The 27,551-nt window shown below is 41.3% G+C and overlaps 1 protein-coding gene across 2 annotated transcripts; it reads right to left on the bottom strand.

Moving 5' to 3' along the window:
- Positions 1-139: 139 nt before the first annotated feature.
- On the bottom strand, positions 140-26,313 carry phip (PHIP subunit of CUL4-Ring ligase complex). 2 transcript variants are annotated; one of them, XM_086060560.1, is made up of 41 exons: positions 26,065-26,312; positions 25,875-25,933; positions 25,757-25,786; positions 25,563-25,622; positions 22,441-22,591; positions 22,116-22,214; positions 21,560-21,720; positions 19,564-19,785; positions 19,247-19,347; positions 18,280-18,350; positions 18,070-18,170; positions 17,817-17,857; positions 17,479-17,577; positions 16,902-17,058; positions 16,024-16,158; positions 15,333-15,461; positions 15,000-15,225; positions 13,229-13,375; positions 12,824-13,007; positions 12,598-12,700; positions 11,967-12,110; positions 11,802-11,899; positions 11,497-11,704; positions 11,300-11,410; positions 10,562-10,669; positions 10,089-10,213; positions 9,924-10,006; positions 9,741-9,852; positions 9,477-9,538; positions 9,250-9,405; positions 8,283-8,403; positions 8,082-8,207; positions 7,849-7,924; positions 7,714-7,773; positions 7,200-7,352; positions 6,622-6,774; positions 6,163-6,377; positions 5,868-6,094; positions 5,089-5,238; positions 4,581-4,918; positions 140-4,361 (listed from the first exon to the last, which is right to left on the bottom strand). In XM_086060560.1, the coding sequence occupies exons 1-41, from the start codon at positions 26,102-26,104 to the stop codon at positions 4,167-4,169; spliced, it is 5,337 nt and encodes a 1,778-aa protein (XP_085916686.1). In that variant the 5' UTR covers positions 26,105-26,312; the 3' UTR covers positions 140-4,166. The 2 variants fall into 2 exon arrangements, with proteins under 2 accessions (XP_085916686.1, XP_085916685.1); XM_086060559.1 differs by having other exon boundaries at positions 140-4,918; positions 26,065-26,313.
- Between the last annotated feature and the right edge of the window lie 1,238 nt (positions 26,314-27,551).

Genomic DNA, 27,551 nt, shown 5'->3' with positions numbered 1-27,551 from the left:
ATCTTTGAGTGTAAAATGGCTGCCACATTACCCATGTAAACTGCATCAGCATTCTCTTTGACCAATCACATTGCAGATTTTACAGCCAATCTTAACTAGCAAAAACACATAGTTATGAAATGAAGTAAGAAGAAGCATATACAGAAACACAACTGTTTTATTTATTTTAAAATATTGTGTGTACCACCTAACAGGACAGCAGTACTTTGCCTACACACAAACGTATATACGTACATTCTAGCTTTAGGCTTTTTTTTTTTTCACTTGTTGATATCATTAATATATTTATATAAAAAGTATCCAAACTAACAAAGACATGTGAAACAGAAGTCTATCCCTTCATGCCACGCCCTCTTTGACAACTGGAAATGCTCTCTCTCACACACACACACGCACGCACGCACGTAAAACTCCGCATCTCTTTAAGGCCCCTTGAAGATCATTTCTAATGTGTTAGGACTCGGACGGTAGCAAATACTATCAATATAATGCATTCATGACATTTATGCAGAAAACAGGAGTTGTGAGAAGGTCATTTGGGATGGGGAAAACAAATATTTGACATATTCTAAAAGCAAAGCGAAGCAGCAAGGAGTTGATTCCACAATAATCAGCATCATGATGATGCAGCAGCTAATGTCCAGTGTGTTCAAGTCAGCGGCATATTTGAGGGAACCAGATTCTTATATCAAATATACAGTGGAACCTCCAAAGTTAAGTTTGCAGGGGGACATCAGAAAATGTGACCCTCATTGTGGAAAATGTTATTTTTTTTTCTTTAAAATTATGAAATGTCATACGTCGATCTAAAAACTCTTCAATATTGTTCGGTAAAAAGAAAAAAAAGGTATGTGCGCGTGGGTGGGGGGGGGGGGGGGTGGGGGTAAATGAATAACATTTCACAATATTTGTCAAATGAAGAGTTTGCATCTCAACTTATTAAATTTTTTAAATCTTAACCTTTTTTGGCCATTAAAAAAAAACTGAGAAAAAGAAAATAAATCACAAAATTGAGATAAAAATAAAAAACAAAAAAATTTACGTTTTCACTTGACAATATTTTTTTTTTAAATAACGGTTTTATTTGGGCCCAAAAATTCTCTTAAATATTTTCTTCCAAGAAAATTCCAGAAATATATAGATGGGGAAAAAAATTGGGGTGGGGGCTCTAAATATCCATTTGCATCACGAGGATTAACTCCACAGGTTTATTCAAAAAGCCACCATTGATGCATACTTTTTTTTTTTTTTTTAAAGACCATAGAACAGGAAGTGGAACTTAATGCAAAGTCTGAATCTTGTACCACGTCCTGGTTGCTCGGTACAATAAAGCTAAAACGACAATAAGAATAAGAATGGGAACTTTCATAACAGTGTTAATGTGAAGAGACTCACCTCCTCCCTTGCAGTCATCCGTGAGAGCAGCATTTGTTGTCATTTTTACACTTGCAAAATATACATTTTAATTACCTCTAGCATGACTAAGGGTTTTATGAAGCCAAAAGTTTGATTTATGAAGAGATTTTTTTTCTGAAAAAGCTGGGTTATTAATCAATTAATTAAAATGTATTCACCTGGGCCATTTTAAAAAAACAAAACTTTTTTTTTTTTTTTTGCACTGGCCATAGTTCAGTCTGTGTCCGCTCTGATGTGTACTGCTTACACTAACAACACAGTTGCAAACTGAGATGAGTTACCTTATAAAAAGCACAGGCAGCGTTGACAATTTAGCAAGCTGGTCGTTACATTTAGCGACTATTTGGACCTTTCTTGAGTCGTGACTGTTTTTCAAAGATACAACAAAGTTTAAAATCTCTTAGGGGAACATTAATGTCTTCAAAATTTGACACACATGGTACCAAATCTGACATGTTTTGGGGGTTTTCCCAAAGGTCATATCACCAAGTCCTACTTTCAGAAAAATGGGACATTTGCAGGTTCCACTGTGTCACGTAAGGTGACACTTTAGACCACAGCATGCATCATACAACACTCTCAGGGTCTGTCAATCAAAATTTCGGACTACAATTTAACATTGTACGAGTGTGTCCATAACATCAATAATCTGACACGGGTATGTTAGGACAATGGAAGAGGAGGGCGGCCATTTTGCTGGTCGAGAATCCAGCCTGACCAAGTGATGAAAGCTTAAAAAGGTCCCGACAAGGTTCATCAACGCACACCAACACTTGCCAATTTGACCCAATTTGCTTTAAAAAATATATATGTGTATATATGTTGTGGGTGGTTACAACACTTAAAAATCAAATAAAAAATACAGTAAAACGCACATTGCGAAGAAGCTGTGCAGGGTGGCATGTGGCTATAGTGTTGGTTATGTGATCTAATAAATACACAACTTTTGTCTGTCTCTCCCACACACACACACACACCAAACACAAAGGCACATTGCTAATGCAGTACGGCATACATGAGCTCTTTCGTCCATGTTGACAACACAAAAAAAAAATAGAACCCTTCTGACCAACATTACCAGTAAAAAGGTACAACTTTTGGTTTTTCAGCACACTCATCCATTTCGTCCTTGTCGAATGGAAAATAAGTATATACACATTTTGTGAGCTTTTACTGGGAAAAAATGTGTTTGTTTTTTGTTTGCTTCTTAAATCCAATTAATTTTTAAGAGAACCTACTTTTTTCCCATTGGACAGGGATGCAAACATGTTTGTGTTGCTGTCCAATGAAGACCATATTACTGTAAGTTTTCCTGTGTTTCATGAAAAACAATTACTAAAACACATTTTGTGATAACACTAAGAAAAATCACATCTATTTGTGATGTAATAAAAAATTATATGAATGATTTTGCCCAATTGTTATTCATGCTATAAAATAATAGAATTACATGTTTTGATTACTTGGGGATAAAGTTTTTTCTTTCTTTTGTTATCACAAAATTGCAAATTAAATTTTTTTTATTTTGTACATAATTTTCATTGGACATAAACCATATCTCTTTTCATGACAAAAATTTAATCTAAAAAAATGCATGATTGGCACAACTGGGCTGGATTAATATTTAAATCACAAATAAAAAAATTTCATTGGACAGCACACACACTCATATTTAAAAAATAATTTTAGAAAAACTATTTTTTATTGGATCGAGATGAATCACACACATTTCTATATTTTTGTTGTCCACTGTAAAGCATTCCATCTGCAAAAGTTTTTATTAGTATCATTAAAAAAAACATTTTTGGCTAAAAAGCTGGAGGAAAAAAAAAGTGTGGTGTAGAATTTTTGGACACAAATATATAGAGCGTCATGCTTTTCATTAGACAGCAACATGTAAGACTTCCAGCAGAGGGCGAAGCATCATGTACAAATGTTTAAAACAAAAAAAAGAAAAGAAAAGAAAAGAAGGGGATGGGGTGGTGTGGGCTGGGGTGTTGGTGTATAAAAAAAACCTTTGGGGACGGGGAAACGTTCTGGGCTCAAGTGGGCGTATATGACCCCATCCACCCACTGGAGACGGTACAGTTCCATAAAGCAAGCGGCTTTTCTTTCAAGTACTGAGACAAAGGAGAATGTGGGAGGGGGTCCAACATGGACCAATACTCAAGGAGGGAGGGAGGGAGTGGGGCACAGCTTGGATTAGCAGCAGCTGAGCCAATGAGCGTGTGTGTGTGTGTGTGCAGCCCCTTGCACACAGCGTTGCGGCAAAATTGTCGCATGTCAGACGTAACTTTTTATGATGAACATAAAAATCTTCAGTCTTGCATAAAAACGTATTTTCTAAAAATTGTGTTTTTTTTGGTCTGAATAATTTTTTCCCTCTTTTTTTTTTTACATTTTTTATTTATTTATAAAAAATGGTTTAGGGGTAAAATGACAAATCCCTCAAATTATATTAATTAATTTCGTCATGATTCTTTGATTTGTTTTGAATGTATAAATTACGCTTTTGTTTTTTTGAAATCCCAAATACATTTTCAGAAAATGTAACTTATCTGTCTTTTCTTTTTTTCTCTTTAAAACAACACAAACAAAATAAGAAATATTTAAGAAAATTTTAACATTTGGACTTATTTGTCCCAAAACATTTACAGCAAATTTCATCTAGACTGTCCTTAAAAAAAGAAGAAAAAACCATAGCCAGCTTTGATTGGCCGTGTGAAAGGGGCTTGCTTGTGTGTGTCAGGCTACCAGCCAATCAGGTTGGCCTTGGCCTTCTCTGTCAGCTTGCGTACGCGTCCCTTGGAGGAGGTTCCGAAGGTGATGGAGGAGTCCTCAAAGAGCAGCTGCCTCTGATCCTCCTCAGAGTCGTCCTCCACATACCAGGCTGAGCGTCGCCCCTGGTTACGGGTGCGCATGGAGCCCCCTGCATCATCCTTGCCCTCCTCCTCCTCCTCCTCCTCCTCATTCTCATTCTCATTCTCCTGGTGGTCCGCCGCCCCATCCCTCAGAGTGCCTCTATGCGTCCGTGGTGCAGATGTGATGTCCTCGTGAGCTCGCCGGCTGCTCCTTCTCAGCTGCGAAGGTTCAGGGGTCTCCGCGGGGTTAGGAGGAGGAGGAGGAGGAGGGGGAGGGGGAGGGGGAGGAGGCGGCGGTGTTACCTCCTCAGTTCTGAGGGACCGCGGTCGGCCCCTCTTTTTCGGCGTGCTAGAGTCCAACGTGATTGCTGCTGATGCACCACCCTCGTCACCGGTGGATTGGTCAAGGTCGTCATCAAGAGCGGGACTGGCCCGATCGGTTTTGCTCTTCCTGCCTCGTTTCTTGCCCGGGGGGCGACCGCGCTTCCTGGAGGGGCTTGTCGGAGATGCCAGGTCTGCCGGAGGGCTCGCCGGTGGGTCCGCTCGGGATTTCCGTCCCCTCCGTCCCACTGCGGCGGTCAAGTGAGAGCTGTGGCCGTTCAGGTGGGCTGTACTCTGGGAGGGGGGGCTTTCAGGAGACCCTGGGAGGGGAAGTGACACACAGAAGGCGTGTTTTAGAAAATCACATCCAACAAAAGAGATATACACAAACAAATCTAAAATGAAAACTGCTTCTTTTTTTTCTTTTTTTTTTGGATATAAATAATAACAAAACTTTTTATTTGCAAATGATGATTCGCACTAACATTACCTGATCTTCGTCTCACAGGCGTCCTAGGTTTCCGCCGAATGCTTCCCGTCACACCACCTTCCACGCCCGGGGAGGGCGTCGTCCTCTCAGCTGCTGCAGGTGGCATGGAGGCGGAAACAAAGTTGTGTGTTCTCAGCGTTCGCGTCGACTCTAGTTTGGAGAAAAAGTATAATCAAATAATCAAGACACACAAAAATGTCAGTATAATTTTTAAATGTCACATTTTTAATATTGTTTTCCTCAAACACATTTTCAGAAAATTTTGTGTTTAATATATACCTTATTTGAACAAATGGGGGGAACATAAATATGGGGGTGCAAACGATTGATTGACCTTTTTAAATAATGATTAAAAACATAATGTATGTAAAAAAAAACACTTAAATCTTTCCCCCCAAAAAATGTGTCTTTCACTTCCTCTTTTGTCATTTCCTCATTTTGGAGGGAGAGAGGGGGGGGGGGTTATAGAAAACAACCTCAAAAGTATTTTGGGAGGGGGAAAAAAACACCACCTCACCAATTCAAGATTTGCAACTTGTGAATTAAATTTAAATAAAACCTAATAATAAACCTAAGATGGCACAAAAATAAAACGTCAACATTTTTTATATTTATGAAACTGAAAATTGTCAGTTTTTAGATTATAATTTTTTTTAATCCAACTACTAACATTCAAGTAATGCAAATTTGACAAATTTTGTGATTTTTATTTCTGTCTTTTTTAAATCCAAAAGAACATTTTAGTTTAAAACAAAAAACGAAAATTGAGGTGATCTGACCTGTAGCGCTGGCATTATGCGCAGATGCCGACGGTGGTGGCGAGTGTGCAAAGAGTCTTGCAGCGCTGCGTGTGCGCCCCACTGCCGGCGTGTCCGTCTTCCCGTTGAGCAGCGGAGGCGTGTGTTTCGGGGGGAGGTTCTGTCTCAGGGAGGGGGGCCGTGAGGGAGGCGGCGACGGCTCCCGCCTGCTGGTCACTCGTGACGAGACGCGTCTCTTCCTCTCTGGGCTACGAACAGAGGGAGGGTCACATGACTGATGTTGAAACTGGAGGACCAGCAGGTTATGTAGTTGTACCTGGACGCTGCGCTGCTGGGGGGAGACTCGCTACGGCGACGCCTCTTGACGTTGTGTCGTGTGGGTCGCTGGTCAGGGGTGGCGTGTCGGGCGTGGCGTTCGGTTGTCCGTCTGGTGAGCTTGTCCGTTAGGCCGTGGATGGCCTGGTAGTCAGCCAGGATGGAGCTCATGTGCTCCTCGAAGAGCGCAGACAGCCTCAGACTCATGCTGTAGATCTGAACATACACAAAGGGAGGGTCAAAGGGCTTGAAAATTGTGTATTCACTTTGGTTTTTAGATTGCACTATTACCCTGATTGCTTTCAACTACATTCAGAAAAACAACATCAAATTTCATACGGGTGCTGGAACAGATTACTTTTATTGCATTCATTTCAGTGAGAAACATTACTTTGGTTTGTGAATTAATTCTTGAAATGAGGCTGCATTACTATTGTGTGAGTGTGTGTGCTTCTCTCACCCTGGACTTCTTACTGGGCGTGTACGCTTTGGAGTTGCTGAAGATGAGGCGCACATCCTTGCAGAGCTGGATGGGCGTCTGGTATTTGCCTGCAGTCAGTGTGGTGAGGACAGTGCCAAAATCCATTGGAGAGTCTACGATCTGGAGGTAATCCTGGCACAGTAACAGTGGATTTAAGATTAGTGAATGGCCATTCATAATACACACACACCAACACCACATAATGGATATCTTACACACTTGAGTAAAAAATAAACAGCTTTTGCCCACATGGAAAATAAATAAATATTAACATCGTCAGGCTGTGATGTGCATGCCTCAGCAACAGGGGGTGCTAGAATACCTAATGTAAGATTTTACAAAATCTCATCTGGTTATTTATCTAGCTGCGATTGACTATTTAATCATTTGGCACACAAACAGACATGTTTGTTTTTTCAAATGTATAAAATTACCACATCATCACCGCATTGTCCTATTATCCTTATTTATCAAAATATCAATATATCAATATATTGTGCAGTACTCTGCTTTTGCCAGTCCTTATATAATCACAAAGAAAAGCATATTGTGCGTACCGGATACTCTTGCAGGTCCACGGGTTCTCTGAAGGGCTCAGAGTCCTCGCACTGGAAGATGAGGTCTAGCAGCTCCTTGCAGCGTCCTCGCCACGCCTGAGGGTCATACGAGGGCGGTCGCGTGCGCAGAATCCGCCGTGTTGAACGCCGCTCCTACGGTTGACATCGCCATCACAAACAACGAGACAAAACAAACTCAGGCATGGTTTAGATCAGTAGTTCTTAAACTTTTTAATTATTAAGTACCACTTCAGAAAAATATTTTGTGTGCTTTAATAAAGGGGAAAAATCAGTCAATAAACAAAAAAAAAAGGTAAATAAAAATTGTCTATTAAAAATCTAAATGTAACTAATGACAAACCGTTTTCAAGACTGTACGCAATTAAAAATGACATACTACTGAACTGTAACTGCTACTTCCTCTTTTGTGTCAAATGTTTAAAAAAAATTCAAATATAATGAAACACTTTTTTTGTTTGATTGCATTTCATGTTGCAACTGTCTTTTACTAGACCTTGTGGTTTTGTGTGGAGGTTCCTGGCGTACTCGTGTCCTCGTCTTCCTCCTCCTCATCCTACATGGGCAACAAAAACATTACTATTCATTCATATACTAAATTTGTATTTAGTTGATGCTTTGAGGAACTTACCTCATCTTCAGAGTCAGAGAAGGTGGATTTCTTCAGGGTTTTATAGAGCGGCATTAGATCTGTCACACTTTGGTCCCTGAGAATGGAAAAACAAAATTTCTATTTTATGGGCATCATGAAATAAAGTTGAATTAAATAAATAAAATAACCATCCATCCATTAAATAATTCATATGCACGTGCTTTTGATTAGTTAAAAAGGCTGGGAAAGAAGCTAGTGGACACCCTACTCACTTGATGAACTGCAGCATGAGGTCAGAGACAAACTTGGCAGTGGTGACGATGAAGGAGCCCGGCTCGTTAAACGTTTGCGCGTTGTGCTCCACGTAACGAACTTCCCACATCAGCGACGACAGTCGTCTAAAGCCAGAGTGTGCGCACGCTATAATCCATTGTACTCAATCCTATCACAAACACAAACTCGCATTCAGATACCTGTAAAAGCGATTGACCAGCCTTTGGCGTATGGTGCTGAGGTCCGTGACGTAAGCCACCACCGTGCAATAAGTGGGGTACGCTTGATGGTCCACCGGGAAAGCAAACGGTGCTGCAATGTCTGAAAACAAACAAAAACGGTTTGTGTTAGACGAAACAATCAAGTATGTGCCAGCGACAGCCCTTAAGGCTTGATTTCAACTGCATGATTCATGTGACAACTCCAAACACACATGGAATCAAATTTCTTCTTTGTCTTTTGGATACAAATCTGTTTGTTAATGGTGACATATATACAGCCACTGCACAAACAACACAAATAAATATAAAAAAAAAGCAAAAGCATGACCATTAAATATAATGTAATTATGCTATATGATAAGGTGTGCCCATCATAAGCGCAAAAATTGCCTATAGCGACCAGTGGCGTAAAGTGGAAGTTACCCTCATTAAAATCAATGGTGGTGATTAGCCAGCCCAGGCTAAAAAATAAATAAAAAATGCTATACAGTACAATGTAAAATATTTGCATTACTGTTTACTTCTGTGTTTTCACTTCCTTGTGTTGACACTTGTGGAGTTAGTAAAAACAAACAAACCAAAAAAGATAAACACATTTTGGATATTGGAGATTAAATTAGAATGGACCTGTAGCTTTTACCAAAAAGTCATGAGAAAGCGCCATTGGAGCAGTTTTCAGGCAAAGGAGTCACTAAAGCCACCTCATAAAGTCAAATCTAACCTTTACACAGATGTAGCAAAGCCAGGTCCAGAAAGTAAAAACCTCTTCTCCCTATCAATAAAGAGGGCTTCACTGCACATCACGCAGTGAGTCAAAGCAACACTGCAGCCATTCTCTCACGCTGATGACCTCACCATGCTGACACATTTACAAGAAGCAGCTTTGTTTTGCATGAGGTAAGGCGGAATGAGAACTGTGATGACGATGAAGATGATGATACCCTACCCAGGGTGCACAGCTGGTCGATGGCTTTGATGATGCGCTCGCACTCATCGGCACGCGTGCGACATCCCCATTCACCATCCAGCGGCACGTACAGGAGCTCGCGATGCTCCTCCTCCGTGAGCGGGACACTCGTGCCCAACTCGTCCGGGAAGGACGCTGAGGAAGGGAGCACGCAATTTTGAAAATCGAGACTTACGAGAAGATTGTTTTGTGTTACAAGGACTCACCCTCATCAGGAATGAGCTCCATATCCCACGGACTCATCTTCTCCGTGTCGCCGTTATCCCAGCTGGAACCACAGAAGAAGTGTTAGCAACAAGTTTACACAATGCTGGTTTTAAAATATATTTTTCAGAATATATCCCATAATGCACATCCTTTTTCATATGGGTGACACTAAATTTAAGACCTTTGAATGTCAGACCACCATGCTGCCTAAACACTCTCCATCATACATAATGAAATGAAAACGTTTTGTGATGTTTACCTACCAGACATTGTAGCATAGAAAGAGGCTGTCCGGGTACTGCGACTGGTACGGCTCGTGACTCTCGATGGTGCCGAACCACCAGGCGTCGTCGATCACAGAGCGAAACCTGTCACCTGCACACAGGAGATCACGCTTGAAGTGCATCCGCTTCACTATAACAAATACTGCAATGTTGATACCTTACCAATAGTCCACTGCCGCTTCCTGGCATTGTCAAACTGCTGCCGCAGCACCAGGAAGTCGATGACGTCTGGCATGTCATGGTACCTATGACAAAAAAATATCATATCAACATTTCTTTTCTTTTCTTTTTTATGGCGAAATTAGAGGGACAGAGCAGGATCTTTACTTCAAGGAGAATGATCCTCCAGTCAGTTTGCCCGTGTCCGGATCCAGGAAGGCCAGTTTGAGGCAGCATAATGTGGGCAAGCCCACCTCATACTTTATCCCCACGATCTTCATCAGTTCCTGCTCCTGACATGCAAAAACAAAAACAAACACATTATACACACTCCTTATCGTCATTAGACGCCACCATGAAATATGATGAACTTAACTATTTTAGAAATGCTTTTTATATATTATGTATTCCGTGTAGCTGTATTTCATGGATTTGCTAATTCTATGCTAAAAACTTCACTACTGTTACTCAATCGACAAGTTTTAGTCAATAAAACAATGACATGAAAAAATTAAGTTGCCAATATACATTGTGAGTAGTTCAACGTGTATTGTCACATTTAGACCTAAAATAAGACATACATTTAAACAATTTGGTAAAAGTAATACTTTTTTTGTGTTACTATTTTAATCTACCCTTACCCGCAGCTCCATCTTGTGCCAGGGTTGCTTCTTATGGTTGATGCTGTAAATTTTCTTTTGTTTGGCCATCTCAACATACGCCTCATGACCCTGACGGAAGTAGTACAACTGCACAAACACACACACAAGATGACAAAAAGCTGTCAAACAAATAAATACCTCACATTAAATAAACACCCACATATTTCCCCCCACAAGAAAAAGATTTGTAACTGTAGCCCCAATGTACAGAAAAAGTTAACTTCTTAAAGAGTTTGAGCAAATGTATTCCTCTCTCCCTACTGATATTAAATGCCTGGTACCCTATTCAAATGGAAGATTAAGCATCCCATGGTGGCTATTTGAGGAAATGTGAATGTGTCTAGCTATATTAGCAGCTGTGCAAACTTGCTAAACAGAGTCTACTTACAAAGATCCAATGCACCTGCAAATTAATTAAAAGCCTTAGCCCAAACAAAACACCATTGGAAGAAAAACTAATTATTACTTATTAAAGCATTTGTACAAATGCAGGTGTGGTACTCTCTGCAGCTGAAGATAATATTTTGAAGAAATGCAGGTCTGTAGCTACATTAGTAGCTATGCTACAGAGTTGATGCAAACTAGCTAAACAATGACGTTTGTAAGTGCTAATTTGGAAAAAAGTGCTAAATTGGAAAAAAAAATCATGACCTCTCAAAGAAAGGGGAAAAAAGTACTCTAATTAAAGCCCTTATCTCCCTAGCGGCTATTAAATACCTCGTCTCCCATCTGTGGAATATAAGGACATCTCCTAGGAAGCAGGTCCGTGATCCAGGAAGAGGGAAGCCACTCCTCCAAAGTCAGCCCTTGCTCCTGAAACTCTGCCCTCTGCCAGAGAGCATACTTCATTTTCTAACAAATCACATTTAAGTTTTTATTCGTGATGCTATATATATTTTTTTTTAATGACAAACCTTCCTCTTCTCCTTTGGCTTCGTCTTCTTTGGTATTGCACCGTCCTTGTCGGCTTTGTCCTTCTTGCGTTCTTTCTTGGGGTCACGCTTCTTGTCTCCGTCCTCTTCTGAGCTGCTGCTCTTCTTCTTCACCTTCACACTTTTCTTGGGCGGCTCCAAGTTGATGCCTGCATCGGCCGTCCAATCGGAGTAGTCGCTGGAGTAGTCGCTGTGCGGACAAGGCAACAATGATTAATACAGGAAATTGGAATTTTGTGAAAACAAAATCTGATATCTAATTTTAAGGACATATCACCGAGCCATACCTTGAACTGCTGTGATCATCAGGCCACGGCTCTTTTTGCTTCTCATCCTTCTCTTCTTCTGATGAGTGTCCGTTAATCTGCCTCACCTCTGTCTCGCCCTGATAACACACACACCAAGACAGTTCACACAATCTGGATTATCTCCTTAATGTGTGTGTGTTCTACCTCTGAGATGCTGTTGTTGTCGTCGTCGTCGGCCGCCTCAGCACTCTGGCGGCTAGTCTCCTCCACGGCCGCCCGGGTCTGGTAACCGTGGTTACCCTGACTCCGCCTCCCCTCGTCAGCCATGCCATCCGAAGTTGGGTGAACCTGCGAGTCGATAATTATCAAAGGTGACGCCAGTGTGACTCCGTCCATTAAAAAACATTAATAGGATAATAATCAGGTTGTGAAAACTTAGGCAAGGTAGACAGACCTTGGTTAAGGTGAGTGTGTCGCTTGTTATTACCTTCACCAAGGAGATTTTGTGGTTCTATTGGAGCCAAACAAGTTCCTACTTTTTCTAAATCAGTACAGAATGGCTGTTACTTGTGAAACGTCTAATGCAGGAAGGAAGCCATTTTAGTGAAATTCGGGGGAACAAAAAGGCATCCTTGAAGAAGAAAAAATGCATATATTGATAATTGTATTTTTCCTTCACAAGTAAATAAATATGAAAGTACACAATTTGGTGGGGAGTCAAATTAACATGGTTGGGCCTTGGTGGAGGTCTGTGCTCAACAGAGTGCCATTGTAGCATTTGTCTATTACATTGAAAGTAAAAAAACAAAAAGGTGTCTTGACTTAAAAGTCTTACTCTGCTCTCCTTTGGCAGGGAGTGGATGGTGCGTCTCCTGCGTTCCGACTGGTAAATGTTGATCTCCTCTTCCCCTTTGGCCTCTCGCCAGTTCACCTGTTTCCTACATGACCAAAACAGACACACACATAGTCAGCACACAAACATCCACAGTACAACAAAAATATACAGTAAACTGCACTGAGGCTAAATAAACTGTTGGCGTTACTCCGTTGCAGTTTATTACCGGATGGAAGCGTCCTCCAGCTCAGGCACTAGCACCCGGCGGCTCCACGCCACCAAGTCTCCCTCGGTGGCCATCTGGCTGCGCGGCGCATTGCTGTGCATCTGCCGCACACCCTCGATCTGCCCACTGCGACGGAGGCCCACGTTGGGCGGCGAGTGCACCTCTGTCGGAGAACCCACAGACCCTGAGGGATCAAAAGGTAGAAGATATTTGTGATGGTTGTAAATGTGGTGTGGCACAGTCAAGTTGAAGCTTTGAAGGAACATTGGAATTGGGGGTTGTTAGAAGCAAGTCATCTTTAAGATCCAACATGAAGGGAAAAATATATGATTTAATTTTTCTAAAGAGGATAAGTCAGTTGAGAAAAAAAGTTAGCCTAAGAACTAATTCACAAAGCATGAATACCTCTGCCGACTCGGGAGCTTGCGGTAACAGCAGCAGGCGTCTCATTGGAGCCCCGCCTCTGGTCCTGTTCCTGTTGTAATCTCTGGATCATGGTATCCAGAGGACTGGAGCCATCCGCCGCTTGCTCGCTGACCACTTGGTTCAAGCCTGGTAAACAAAAACAGCCATAAAAATAAATAATTGAGAATGAATACGCAGAATCCAACTTTGGAGTTTGTTTCACTGGCCCTTTTTATTATCTCTTAATTATGTTCAGTCAGTAAGTAGCATCAAGTGGCTTGTTAATTGACATTAGAGTGTAGTTGTTCCCTTAAAACCATCTCGTTAAGCACATAAAAAGAGGGATAATGTCTTGCCTTGGCAGAAGATTACAATGGTATCTTTCGGTCTAACGCTTTGACTGATACCACAAAACCTCTTAATGTGTTGTAAAAAAATATATTCATGTAGCTCATGAAATAATTGATTAGTCAATTTTAAGTAAGAAAATAAATGGAGTTTGTTAGGAGCAAAATGATCCGTTTGAAAATTTACAAAAAACGTTTTAATCAATTTTGCATTAACCTTTTTCTGCTGCTCTTTTTTCTTAGAGAGAGAAAAAAAATACTTGCCGGTAAGTGACAATTTTGATTAGATATTTTTTTCCTTCCTCAGATAAATTGGTCAAGTCAGTTAATATTTAATAATATTAAATGGGAAAAAACATCTCATGCTCATTTTAAATGGTTATTCATATTTAGTAAAATTACTAACATTGGCTACTTTAAAAAATTTTTTTTTAATGAAATCTAAAAAAATATATTTTACATGTCTATGTATTATGTGGAATTTTTTTTTTTATTCGATTATTCAACCAATTATTTAACCCCTTCATACCCGCATTTTTTCTTTTTTGTGTGTGCTGATTTTGACTCTCCTTCCACATAGGAACATGTATTTTGGGGGGGGTTAGCTCATGTTTTAGTCGTTATTGTGGACGCCAGGATAATATGGCTGCAACGTGTTGTCAATTTACCAAGCTTACATGCACCATTTTTAACATGAACATCATGCAAATCAACTTGCAATTGTGATTGGTTAGTTAAGATCCAACTGACTAGATGCCACGCACTTCCGGCAAAAGTGTGACGTGTAATATTTTAAACGCTCGTCTTCTCTCATTGATCACCTATCTTGAAAAAGCCTCATGCAATAAATCATATTAATTACAACTAATGTGGACATATACTGCACGCACATCATCGCGCCACGCAACAAACGCGCCTACAATAATTTCAACCGCCCGTCGGCACAAATGTCATTGCAGTATAAAACTATTCGTGTGAGCATTGGGACGCGGCCAATTTACGTCATAACCGGAAACAGAAACAAAGTTGATGGGTGAAAACCCGGAAGTCGGAAGTCCCGCCTTCTCCGTGGGATATAGTCCATTATGAACCACAAGTGTTGATATCATCCAAATTATGCGTTTTATTGGTTTAGACACGTGAATATGTCATGTCCACTGCTACCATCTATGGGTCTGAAGAGGTCTTAATGAAAAAAAATATATATATATATATTTGAAGTAAAGATTGAATAAATATATTTTAAATCAACAAATTATAGGCAAAGCTAGATAAATTAATTGATATGAATGACCTTAATGTAAATGGTCAGCGGGCAGGATTAAAGAACAAAGTATGTCATACTTTGCCCACCCGCTGCAGTAATCCTTTAAAACTGTTGTTCTGGAAACAAACCAACACAACAGGTGACATCACACTCGTACCCGAGGAGGTGACGCCCATCTGCGGGATGAGCTGCTCGTCACGGCAGCCCTCCCGGCCAGGCACCAGCCGCTGGTATCGGGGTGGATGGGGGTTGCCATCCACATCCACCAGGAAGGGGGGCGGCATGAGGTGAGGCGCCTGCTGGGTCTGCTCATCCAGCACGTAGTTGTTGGCGTCGCGGATTAAGGGCCGGTAGTCAGTGTGGAAAAACATCTGGTCAGCGATCTAGAATATTGCAGATCAATGAAGTCAGGTGACATCATTACGTGCGTGCGTGTGTGTGTGTGTGTGTGTGTGTGTGTGTGTGTGTATGTGTACGCACGCGACCTTACCTTGTCATACCTTCCGCTGGAGCCGAAGCCAAAGATGAGCAGGTGACCGTGGGAGTCGGTGGCGGAAAAATGTTGCCCATCCGGGCTACACTTGCAGTCAAATAACGCCCCGTGCCCCTGACCCTCGATCTAGGGAGATGTAGACACTCGTCAGTTTATTAGGTACACCACGATGAAGTAAAGGTCTCACAAATGTTGCCATTTTCAGCTTGTGCCGTCATGTGTCGCCAAAGAAAGTCCCTTGCATGATTTATTTGACATGGTTTTACTTTTTACTCTTTATGCAACAAAAAAACAAAACAGCATAGCGTTGCTTTAAATAAGTCAGCTTAATTGAATGCTAACACAATGCAAAACAAATAAATACATTTGGATAACAAATAAGCGCCTATTTGAGATACATCTACTTTGAGTTACGAGCTTGGTGATATAAATGAATTAAACTCATATCTCAAGGCACCCCGTATACCTAAAAATCAGTTTTTAGACACTTACCGTACTAAATATATTTGACTAATCCTTCCATCAATTTCTACCCAAAATGTGTTAGGTGCCGGTGTACATACCATCACTAAGTGTATTCTTTTATTCATGCAGCCCCACACACCAGAATTGAAGTAAAACATCTGCGCCACATGTGAGAAGGACAAAGAAGAAACGCAATGCAGATTCCCCCCCAGCGCCAGCTCACCATGTTGAAGTAGGATCGGATCTTGACGCCTCTGGCCAGGTCCCATACGATACAATTGCCGTCATGTCCCGCCGAGAATAGGATGCGGGGATCGAAGGGGTGCGGCTCCAGGACAAACACCTCGTCCTCGTGACCCTGTCCAGATTAAATGCCCACATTGGAGTGAAACATGACTACGTCGCGCCATGTCGCGTAGTTTTTTTTGTTTTTTTACCAGTGTCGGTTACAAGTTGACAGAGGTTTATGTAAATGTGCTGGGCTGACTGTGCACAGACAGTTGTTAGGGCCCTGGGCAGGAGTGTTAGGGAGGTGTTTTTGAAAATTCTGTTTGACTAAGCAATATGAAATTTGATATGCATGTCTCTCGTAGACCCACAAAAGAAGTGTCAAGAATTCATTCCTGAAAGACACAGGAAGTATGACGATTTAGTTAAGCCGCCATTTTTAAAGGTGAATATCCATGCGGTCTATCAAACACTTGATGTTTTTCATATTCAGCCCCTGGAATCAGTTAAACATAGATATAAATGTCTATCATGAATAGACCCACATAAAAGTCTCAAGAAGCCATGTGCATAAAGACACGGAAAGCCAGTCTCCTATGTTGATACCATTTTAGGGATTTCCAGGATTACCTCAAAAAATTTGAAGCTTGTGTACTAAAGAGAAGGGTGACATTAAATTGCTAGAATTCTAGGCTTTGGTCATTTTGTGTGGGCAAAGAAAAAAAAACGCCAGTGTAGACACAAACAGGGTTGGCAATTTTAGGATGAAATTGGCCATTTTTATAGTCTTCAAAAACAAACTTCCTACCAAATATTTACTGTATATTTAAATATTTCATATTTATATTGTGTTCATGTACCGGCCATACGTACCATCAGGACGTGAACCAGGTTCCCGCTGATGGAATTCCAGACCTTCAGCGTCAGGTTGTTGGCTGCCGTAATCACCGTGCCATCGTGGCGATCCCACGCTACCATGGTGACCTTTAGCTTAGTCACCTTGTCTTCCAGCGGTGGCGGGTTGTACTTCCTACAGGAAAGGCCCCAAGTGCAAATATTGCAAATAAATTACTCATCATGATAAGGTAGCTAAAAAAGAAAAAGAAAAAGTGTACCTTATCACCTAAATCAATCGAGTTTTTGCACACGTTTTGATTTGACATTGGCAAACAGTACAGTTGATTGCGGTTCATCGTTTGCAACCTTTGTTATACCGCAAATTCTTAATAGTTTTTTAACAAACACAGACAAATACGAATTTGTTGTGCCAGGACATGCCAGGCAACACTGAGGTCTACTGGAAGAGATTCTGTGTAATTTAGAGCGAGGTTGCAGTTATTTAAAGGTTTATAGTTACCGTAAAATCTATGCTAATGTCCGTTAGCTCATCTATGGAGTTTCGAATGAAAGAAAAAGCAGAGGTTCAGAGCACTACACAGTACATACGTACCCTGGCAATTTGGTCTGCATGTCTAGCAGGATGCTCCTCCAGCCTTGAGGCTGCAGCTGCCAGATGCGTGCTGTGCCGTCCCTGCTGCCACTCACAAAGCTAACAAAAAATAAAATAAACACACACATTAATGCAAAAAACACAAAAAAAACATTAAGTAACTCAACACCTCATTAAAGAATTACTGTGAATGCAGTTCATGTATTAATCCCAGAGTTACAGAGTGAAGGCAGCATTTCTACTGTGCTGACAAGTCAGTTAATTACAACACCAAGAGCTTCCATAATAACAAACTGCAGTATTTGCAAACAAACAACTCCCTTGACACACAAACTTACCGGTCACTGCAGTGTGAGAACTGGATGCTGTCAACTTTGTCCTAGTAAACAAAAAATATAGATCCCAGTGTGAGTAGGACAGCTTACCAAATCATGGTATTTTTCCTCACATAGTGGCCTCTGCTCTTATAGACACCTCGGCCAAATTCTTTACTACATGAACACATAATGACCACTACTAGTGTTGTTCCGATACCGGTATCGGCAGAGGCCCCGATACGGCATAAAAACAGTGTTCAATTGATTTACTGACTGTATGGGACTCCAGTTCTGAGATCTTCTCTGGTTGTCCTGAGCCAAAGTAGTACACTCTGATGATGTGATCCGTGCTTCCTGTCGCCAGGAACATCCCACCTGTACGCAAACAAATTATGTTCTACTTTATTTGATATTTTGAAGTCATCTCATAGTGTACAATGTCCAGATGGTGTCATTTGTTGTTGTTGCTGTTTGTTGTGTTCACCTGCACTGAAGGAGGAGCACATCATCTGGACGCCAGGCCTGGAACGCTCAGTGAACTTACTCGGTCTCTGACTGGATGCAAAGAAAAGATGAGGTCACTAAAGAAGTGTAGCAGTGAGGGGAATTGCCATGACAGTCATTGAACAGGAAATAGGACTTAACTAATATGAGCAATAGATAATTAATAAACTCGCATCTGCTATCGGGCAATATCTATAAAACACTCAGTTGGTATCAAACTCCCACCTGATCCCATCAAAGTATGACTAGTTTTACTTTATTTTAATTATACAGCAGCTGTATTAGTCTCATTGGAATTGTATGACAGTTCTGAATGTTAAATTGTGACTTAAAATGGTCACGGATCAATGAGACTCACTGCAGTTTGAACCATGACAAAAAAAATAAGCATCACCTTTACAATTACAGACTACTCATTCGATATTTAGTGCAACTACAAGAATCAAGTTTTTGTTGTGAATATTGGACAAATTAATGTAATCACCATTATAAAATGCCACTCTATGTCTCACTGTCTTTTTAAGTCTTAAAATGTATTGCTTACATTTTTGTCCTTTTGTCTGTGACTATATATACATATATAATTTTGTATTTTAGCAGCTGAGAAAAACAAACAATTGACTTACTTAATATACAATGTCAATTAAATGATAATAATAAATTAAATAAATAACTAATTTAATTTTCTTACATTTCTCCAATATGTTTTCTAGAGTTTTTAACTTCAATTTGACCCACAAAATAACAAGAGTGTTTTAATAAAGGCTGGCCCTGGAACAGATTAATTCGTTTTATGCACATTTATTTCCTATGGGGGAAATGACAAATTGTGTTCAACTCGAGAGCCTTCACTATACTGTACAGTCCATATGTTCTTAACAATATCATTATTTATGTATAATAAAGAATTCCTCAGTGCACTCTTTTCAATGGCAGCTGTGTCTCACCCAAACTTGAGTGTGCGTGCGTCCCACTGCCAGAAACAGATGGTGCCGTCAGCACCCGTGGAGGACAGGTAGCGCTTGGAGCCGCTACACAGAGGAGAAAACTGCAAACACAAGCAGTTTATCATAACAATCTGAAATAATGATCACTATAATATACAATATGTTGTATTCAAGAAAGACTCACTAGCAACAGGCGAAAGTCAGCAATAGAGATCAAATACATTTGTATTTTTTAGTTCTGCCCCACTCATTCAGTAAATCCTTATATTAATTATTTTCACACTATACTCTATACAGCAGAAGGTGACTCTCCTCACCTGTAAGGACGTGATGGATGCGGCGTGGCCCTCCAGCACAGCTAGCGGGGCGCACGTCTGCAAGCACCACACGCGGATGGTCTTGTCGCACGAGCCGGCAGCGATCATGGCGTTCTCGTGGCTCACCGCCATGTCGGAGATCTCGGCGGCGTGCCCGCGCAACGTCGCCAACAGACACCCGCTGTCCGTGCTCCATATCTTCACCAGGCAGTCGTCTGAACCCTGAAGTCAAAGCCGGAGAAAGCGGACGATACATCAGAATGGGGCCGGGGGGAAAATTCGGCTAACTCGGTTAAGTCGACCACAAAAATTGGTCGTCACTAAAAAGGGGAGATGCCGATTACTCGGGTAATCGATGGATTAACTGATTCTAAAAAGATTTGTTTGTGACAGCCCTAAGCCTTTTGGAATCATCCAAACGACGTCTCATATGTAAAAAAAATCTTTATGTATGTTGGGTCACTCGCACCACAAGGCACCACTGTATTAGGCCACCTGTCTGAGAGCATCAATAGCTTACAACTGCTTTAATTGAACAGTCAAGGAAAAATAATACAGCATGTCCGTCACAAGGTAAAAAGATATAAAAATATGATGATCAAAAGAGACTGCAAACCGGAAGCGGGCGGGCGGGCGGGGGAGGGAGTGACGGAGCCAGAGGATGAATGTTAATTCTGGCATTTATCCAGCAAGGGCCTCCGAGGAAACACTCTCGCTCTCCACTTGTGAAGAGGAAACGCGGGAAAGGAGAAAAGGGGAGGGAGTGCGGTGTTAGGGAACTGAACAAAGGAGGGGCCACACGGGAGTAGAAGAAAGAGACGGCGAATGCGAGCGAGCCCAGGAAATGTACAAACGCAAAGAGAGATAAGAGAGGAGTCAATCTAGTACCCGCCCCTGCACCCGACCACCCCCTCCTTCACGCTCCGTAGCCATTTTTAGACATTTTAGGACGTGAACGCTGCAAATGGATGCAGGCAGCATTAAATAATTTTTTTTATAAAAGTCAGATAACTACAAGGCAAAAATTATGAAATAAATGCAAACTTCACAACTTTTGACAAGGGAACCAGTGTGCAAAAATGTGTTATGGTCTGTTTTAGTATCCTTAAAATATTTTCATGATCACAACACCAAAACACCAAAAAATGACAGTACGTTAGTATCCTGACCACTGTTTGACACTAGAGCCACAAAAAAAAGAAAAAGCAAGGCTTCCAAATTTGGTACAGTTCAGAACTTCAGATCTGTTAGGTACCCCCATACAACTTTTGACACGGAAACCACACAAACACAATGGCCAAAATGCTGTACAGCACCGATTTGTTATTTTGCTGCCCTTAATCTGAAGACACACAAACAAATAAACCTTACAGTAAAAGCAATGGGTACAGTATGAATCAGTTACTTTTGTACCTTTCACAATTTTTGACAATGGAGCCACAAAAGTACAAGGCTTCCAAAAGTGGCAAAAGTCAGATCTGTTATTTTAGTGCCCTACTTAACTTTTGAAACTCGAACTACACAGATACAACATTGCCAAAAGTCTGCTTATTTGGCATCAATCGTAGCTTTCATTCTCAAAACTATTGTTTTGGTACCATATACAACAACTTTTGACAATGAAACGACAAAACATACAAAGTTGCCGAAAGAGGTGCCGGATATGTTATTTTCATATACTCCACAACTTTTAACAATAGAACCACAAAACATACAATACTGCCAAAATTGTTAATGTAGAGAGCTGTTATTTTGGTATGCAACATCTTTTGACAATAGATCCAACCTACCAAAAATATCATTAAAAAAATATATATATACACAACAATGGAACCCTAAATAGTACTCAAGATTGCCAAAAGTCCTACATATCAATCCTTGACTTGAGAATCCATCGCAACGTTTGCCAAAGAAGGAACCACAAAAGAGCAAAGTTGCCGGAAGTGTTATTTTGGTACCCTTCACAATTACACAAACACGCACATGGCTCACTTACGGTGAATATGCGTCGTCCCGTCCTGTCAAAGGTGACGCAGTAGACTGAAGAAAGGTGTCCCAGGATCCTCTTATGCATCTTCATGTGCTGATACACTGCGGTGGGAACGAGCTGGCGCAGGCGGTAAGAACCGTTCAGCCGCCGGCCGTGGCTGGTCTCCACTGGATCAACGAGTAGAGAGAAACATGATGCAAGGATGCATGGCTTCCTTCCAGAATTAAATCTAGTATTGTTTACACTGAAAACATTGTGGCAAAAAGATAGGAACAAGTTTACTAAAGTGGAATAGTTTGGCCAGTCATTTGGAATGTGTGCGCGTTTACAGCTTCATAGAAGCAAAAACAGTCCATAGTAAAGCATGTTTAAAGGCTGTTTTTGAATGAATCATTTGTGACACCAATTCTGGAACTTTTCTAACAGATGTCGTACAGCTTTGGATTTTCACCTATTGCGAGTTGGTGTGCAGCTTATTCCCCCCCGCTATAAATGTGGTTCCCTGTATACCGTCAGTGAAAACTACTGTCGTAAATGGAACAAAATCACAGGTGTTCTTTACCGATGTTGGCAGGGCTCCCGTAGATGATGGGAGGCTCTGGCGGCCGGCCGCAGTGAAGCGCCGCCAGCGCTGAACCCTTCCATACCACATGCTTGCAACCTGGGTGACAACAAAAACAAAGTGGTGTAAAAATGGGAAAAAAAAGGTAAGTAAAGCTATTAGAGCACACTAGTGGAATGACAACTTATTAGTAACTTTTTTTTCCCCCCACTTGAGACTTTTCTGCACACTATTTGGATAACTTAAGTACACTAGTAGGACGACTCCTGTGCACTAGTTGACATCTGTGTGCTACTTAATGAAGCATTAGATGTTGCCGGCTCACTTTTGCTGGTGCGCAGGAGATTCTGTCGGCCCGCCCCCAGCAGGCTGGTGAGTCCTGGCACGCTGGCTGGGACATCCCGCTCCAGCAGAGGACACACTCTGGAGCACACGTGCAGCAGGTGCTCAGGGCTGATGTGGCGGTACAGCTTCACCTACATAATAATAATAATAATAATAACAACACATATGCACAATTAGATGGGCAACTACATCAAAACACTCCACAACGTTGTGCATCAACAAAGTGTCCCTATGACAATGAATCAGGCGCCTGGAAAGTGGAAACTTAAAAATACATTTTCAGAAGCCAATTCATTTAGTATAGGCCGCCAGAAGAAAAATATGACAAAAACTTAATGGAGTACATCATGTAAGCCAACTTGAACACAAAATGAGTGTGATAAACACACATACATGATATTTACAAAAAAAAATTCAATTTGACTTTTGAATAAATTTCAACAGAACATTCAAGAAAATTAAATAAAACAATTCGCATTTGCACATAAAACTGATTCCAAAAGATTATTTTCCTTTTTCGACATGAGAGATGGAGCAATAGATAAATGCAATTGTTACATTATAATCAAAGGAGAAGAAATTTAATTTTATATAATAATTAAAAGCAGGTTTATGCCTCCATTTCACATTGTATGCCGTCTCTAACAAACAACAACAAAAATGAGTCATGTAGTCAAGCATGAATTTCAGGGACGCATGCCATTGGGAACCTGACAATTCACCAGGAGTGAAGAAACAAGAAACATAATATATAATATACATTATACAGAACATTAACTAATTATGTAGCTAGAACATAATAATTAATTTACCAAACGTGCACCCAACTTACATACGAAGCAAAAATTATCCATAAATCAAAAGAGGATTGCATTTCATTAAATACATCCGTGTCTATTTCGCAAATAAACAAATGTACATTTTATTTTACACTGCATACATTATTACAAATCAATACAATTCTTTTGTAACGTTCAAACAGTATTACTGCTCCTGCACTAGAGTTAACAAGGATTCAGAAGATTTTCTTTTGAAACAAGAGACAACGAATATAGATTTTGGCTTCATTCTACAGGGTCTCTTGACTACACATGACCTGTGCAGAACTGCACACATTTAAATAATGAAATGCAAGATGCATGTGTACACTCCCACACCTTGTCCATTCTCTTATCAGTGCATTAACAGCCTGTGCAACACACACTCGCACACACGAACGAACGCACGCACGCACAATTAATGGCTGCTCATAATTACAGCCAACATCATTGCTGGTACAGGAGACGTGATCAGCATATCACAATGAGCGCACGCGCGCACACACACACACACACACACACACACACACACACACACACACACACACACACACTGACGCATAGATTGATAATTTTCTCTGCAGATAATAGCTCCCTACACATAATTGCAAAATAAACCATCATAACTGTCATTTTCCATGCAGCACAGCACCGATTAAAAAAAATCAAACACTGTCAAGATGGCTCATTCGCTAAAAAACATTTTCATTTTCATTCATAGATAGACATGTGCTACTTGTACATCACCTTCTATCTTAATAATGCAAAATGTGTATTCCATGTAATTAGGCGTCTTCACTAATTACTCCTAATTAATAATGGTAATTAATTCTCATCACCATCCTTCCACCATCAATGCACAATCCACTTGGGAGTGATAACAACAAAATAATATTACTAAACGAACTGCCAAAACCAATGTCCATGTCACAAAAAATATATACATACTTTCTTAAAAATTTAAAGCATTTGGACTATTTCCCCCCCAAGTGAATAATAGAATCAGGCTTTGATTGACGGGTGGTGGGAGGGGCACGCAGAGAGCAAACGAACGAGAGCACGTGCAGTCATACAAATATGCTTCATAATATGTTTCATTCCATTAACATTACACTTTCACATACTTTAATCCCCAGTGTATAGATATATAATGTTCATGTGTTAGTGCAAAACAAATATCCGTGAAAGAAAAATCATCCAAAATAAAATTAATAGTTAATAGTATTGATTAAATATGATTTAATACCAAAATATGTGCATTGCACATGTATAGCTCATTGGTAAATGTAGTCAACCACATGGGGATTAGTGCATTTTCTCCATTCTGTAAAACCCCCTAAAGCTTGCTTATGTGCTTTGAATTAGCATAATGCGCACATTAATTAGTTGCAATATTTGTCCATATGCAAATAGTTGCCATTATATCATTTGTAAGGACATGGCGTTGGGAACCTGAGGGTCACGGACCAAATCCTGTTGTGTTATTAAACGAAAAATGACAACTAGTTGTTGGAGAGACATGCTTCCGGACAACTGTCGAGGTGCCCTTGAGCAAGGCAACGACAACACCATTAGGTTGTCAGAGTGAAAGTGGTTTCACTCTTGACATCTAGCCTTGCATTGCATGCCTGCGTGTGATCAGGTTCTACGTGTTGTTTCCAACAGCGGAGTGCGAGCCTAATTTCCCCCTTCATGGATTCTAATGAGTATAATAATACAGAAACAAAAATAAGTAAATAAGAGTTGCACATTACCTCTCATCTCCATGTCCAAAATAAAACCTCCAGGGAAAAATTATAATAATCCAACAACATCTTTCTGCCTTTCTTTTTTTCCTGTTGAGTGGCAGCTGCTAATCCATATTTAATCCAAATATGAACTGAATTTAAAAATGAGTCAAATAATCCAGTTTGCAGCCGAGGAGGAGTGTTGTAAGTATGGAGCAGGCTGTAAGTGAAGCGAGAGTGAGAGCCTCTGCTCCAGTCCAGTCCAGCCTGCCTGCCTGCCTGCACCCACAACACTCGTGACGTAGCAACAATTCCACCGCGTTAAAACTCCACTTTACCCTTTTAGGATTTGCGTGGGACACCACTTGGGTGATGATGTCAGGTCCTGACCCCCCGCCCCCCTAGAAATCATAATCTAAGGCCTATCATTTTCATTTTGAAAACAACAACATTATAATGTGTTTTGCTGCTTGCATGGGGGGAAAAAATGCGGGAAATTCAATTCGTAAAGTTGCCGTGTGAAACTTTCTCCCTGCAAAAGAGAGAAACTCCCTTACCAAATTGTCATACGTCCCGGGGTGTTCCTGCCCGGTCCAGTCCACCCTCTTGGGCAACAGCTAAACACGAAGACACACACCAAACATTTTTAAGTGTTATCATCATAAAAACTGTTGTTTAAAGACATGTCCACGAGTGGTGAAGCAAAAAGGAACAACATTGCAGCGCCAGCGCATCTCTCCACTCCACTCACCTCCTTATCCTCCACCTCCCTTATCAGCGTCTGAAAATGGATTAAAAAAAGACAACATGACGCCTCATGGCCGCCTTGATGTGCTCCAAATGAGCCCCGAAATTCTCAAAACACCTACCTCGGCTGCTTCCTGGCACGGTCCAGCTTCGAGAAAGCGGGCGATTAGGAAGTAGAGCTCTGGTGTGGGTCGGAGGGAAGAGAGAAGAGGAACAGGCGAGCTGCGTTACAAGAGGGCTGCCGATCGCGAGGAGGAAGAAGGGGGGACATAAACGACAACCTCGGCCCGCTCCCCGAGCTCCGCTACTCACCAGAAGTCAACTGCGCGATGTGCGGCCTGTCTGAAGCCATGTTTTCGGCGTGCTTCGGCGGGGGCAGCGCCGGAGCCGGAGCCGGGCCGCTGGGTGTCGGTGGCTGCCCTGTAGCTGTCACTGTTTATCCACCAGGAAGAGGCTGCCTCCATTCAGGCGCTCGAAAACAGGCCCGGCTCGCCTCCGCTCACTGTGCTCCTCCGCGCGGCGCCGAGTCTAGTGCCTCCTGGGTGGGTTTGCCCGCCAAGCAGCGACGCAAATGACGGGGACGCAAAAGATGAGCTGACACACGTTTATATGAAGGGGGGACGTTTATTTTAGTGATAAAATATTTATCCCATGTGAGCGTTTTTATCCATATCCCCCTCCCCCTCGAAAGGGGAAAACGCGAGCCATCGGCGGAGGGATATCAGATGTGTGTTTCACGGCACGCATAGGCCACTGTAGAGAGTAGGTTGTAATGGCAACCTACTCGAGGAAGAGAGAATTTACTTCAAAGTGCTCGATACTTCACAACCAGACGACGTTTGATGGGTTAATAAGTAACGACTGATCATTAATCGAGCCGCGGATGGATACACTTTAAACATTTTTAGACGGAAAACATGGCTGCCGAATCTGCGCGAGAAAGCTAGCTACTCCTTAAAAGCCAACTTGGCACCGACGTATGCTTGCCAAGTGTTTTCTTTTCGTTTTGGGGTTACTCGAGCAAGATGTCCCGATAACACACTCGCCCTCCCCGGGAGCTTACTCGGCGAGGAAGAAGTCCATTTCCTTAACGTCGCCTGACACTAAAATGGGGGAAGGGTTGTTGTTAGCGGCAGAGGGGGGCAACAACGCAGCCTCATGAAAAAAAATCTCGTGAGTTAGTGGAACAGAATAGTTATATTGGAGTAACAAATTACTCCTGGGTTTATTTTAAACTTCAATTCATGAAGTGACTCGAAAACACAAATTAACATTTGGTGGACAACATAAGAATCATCTACATTTGCACATACCTACTACAAGCTTTGGGTTTACACCAAGATTACTTTTTCCCTTTCAGTTTACATAATCACACTTGGATTCAGCGAATGATATACAGCCTTGCTCAAGAGCACATTATCCATCAACCGTCTTAAGGAAAGTGACATCCTTCAGCATTCCCCCATGATTCGTCCTTATAAAGTGTTCTATGTGTTGCAGGTCTCAACCCTGTAAGATCTTCGCGCTAAGGCCAAGACCTTTCCGCCAAGTCGTCGTAGAGTGAGTTGCATTCCTGTAATAGCAATATTATGTGTCCTATATTACATGTAAGGACGGTAAGTGTCACCGCAGAGTCAAGTGGTGAGTGTGCACACTACCAAAAATGTACAAGAGTTACATTTATTTATGTGAAAAGAAATGAAGTGACACACCCATCTGAATTAATTTCCAGTGATGGATGACTGCACACTGTGTGTAATAATACCAATTTCCAAATAAAACAAAGCACCAATATGAAA

Source organism: Leptonotus elevatus, chromosome 18 (assembly GCF_054856555.1).
Source record: "Leptonotus elevatus isolate MCC_2025b chromosome 18, RoL_Lele_1.0, whole genome shotgun sequence".
In the NCBI taxonomy this organism is placed as follows: Eukaryota; Metazoa; Chordata; class Actinopteri; order Syngnathiformes; family Syngnathidae; genus Leptonotus; species Leptonotus elevatus.
Note: the sequence above shows the minus strand (reverse complement) of the source record. Positions and strands in the feature narration are given on the sequence as shown.

Coding starts and splice junctions, on each gene's coding strand:
- phip (XM_086060559.1), bottom strand. CDS start 26,104: ATGGCTTCAGACAGGCCGCACATCGCGCAGTTGACTTCTG. Junction 13,376..14,999: donor GATGGGCGTCACCTCCTCGG/GTACGAGTGTGA, acceptor TTTGTTTACCAG/GCTTGAACCAAGTGGTCAGC. Junction 11,705..11,801: donor GATGATCACAGCAGTTCAAG/GTATGGCTCGGT, acceptor TTGTCCGCACAG/CGACTACTCCAGCGACTACT.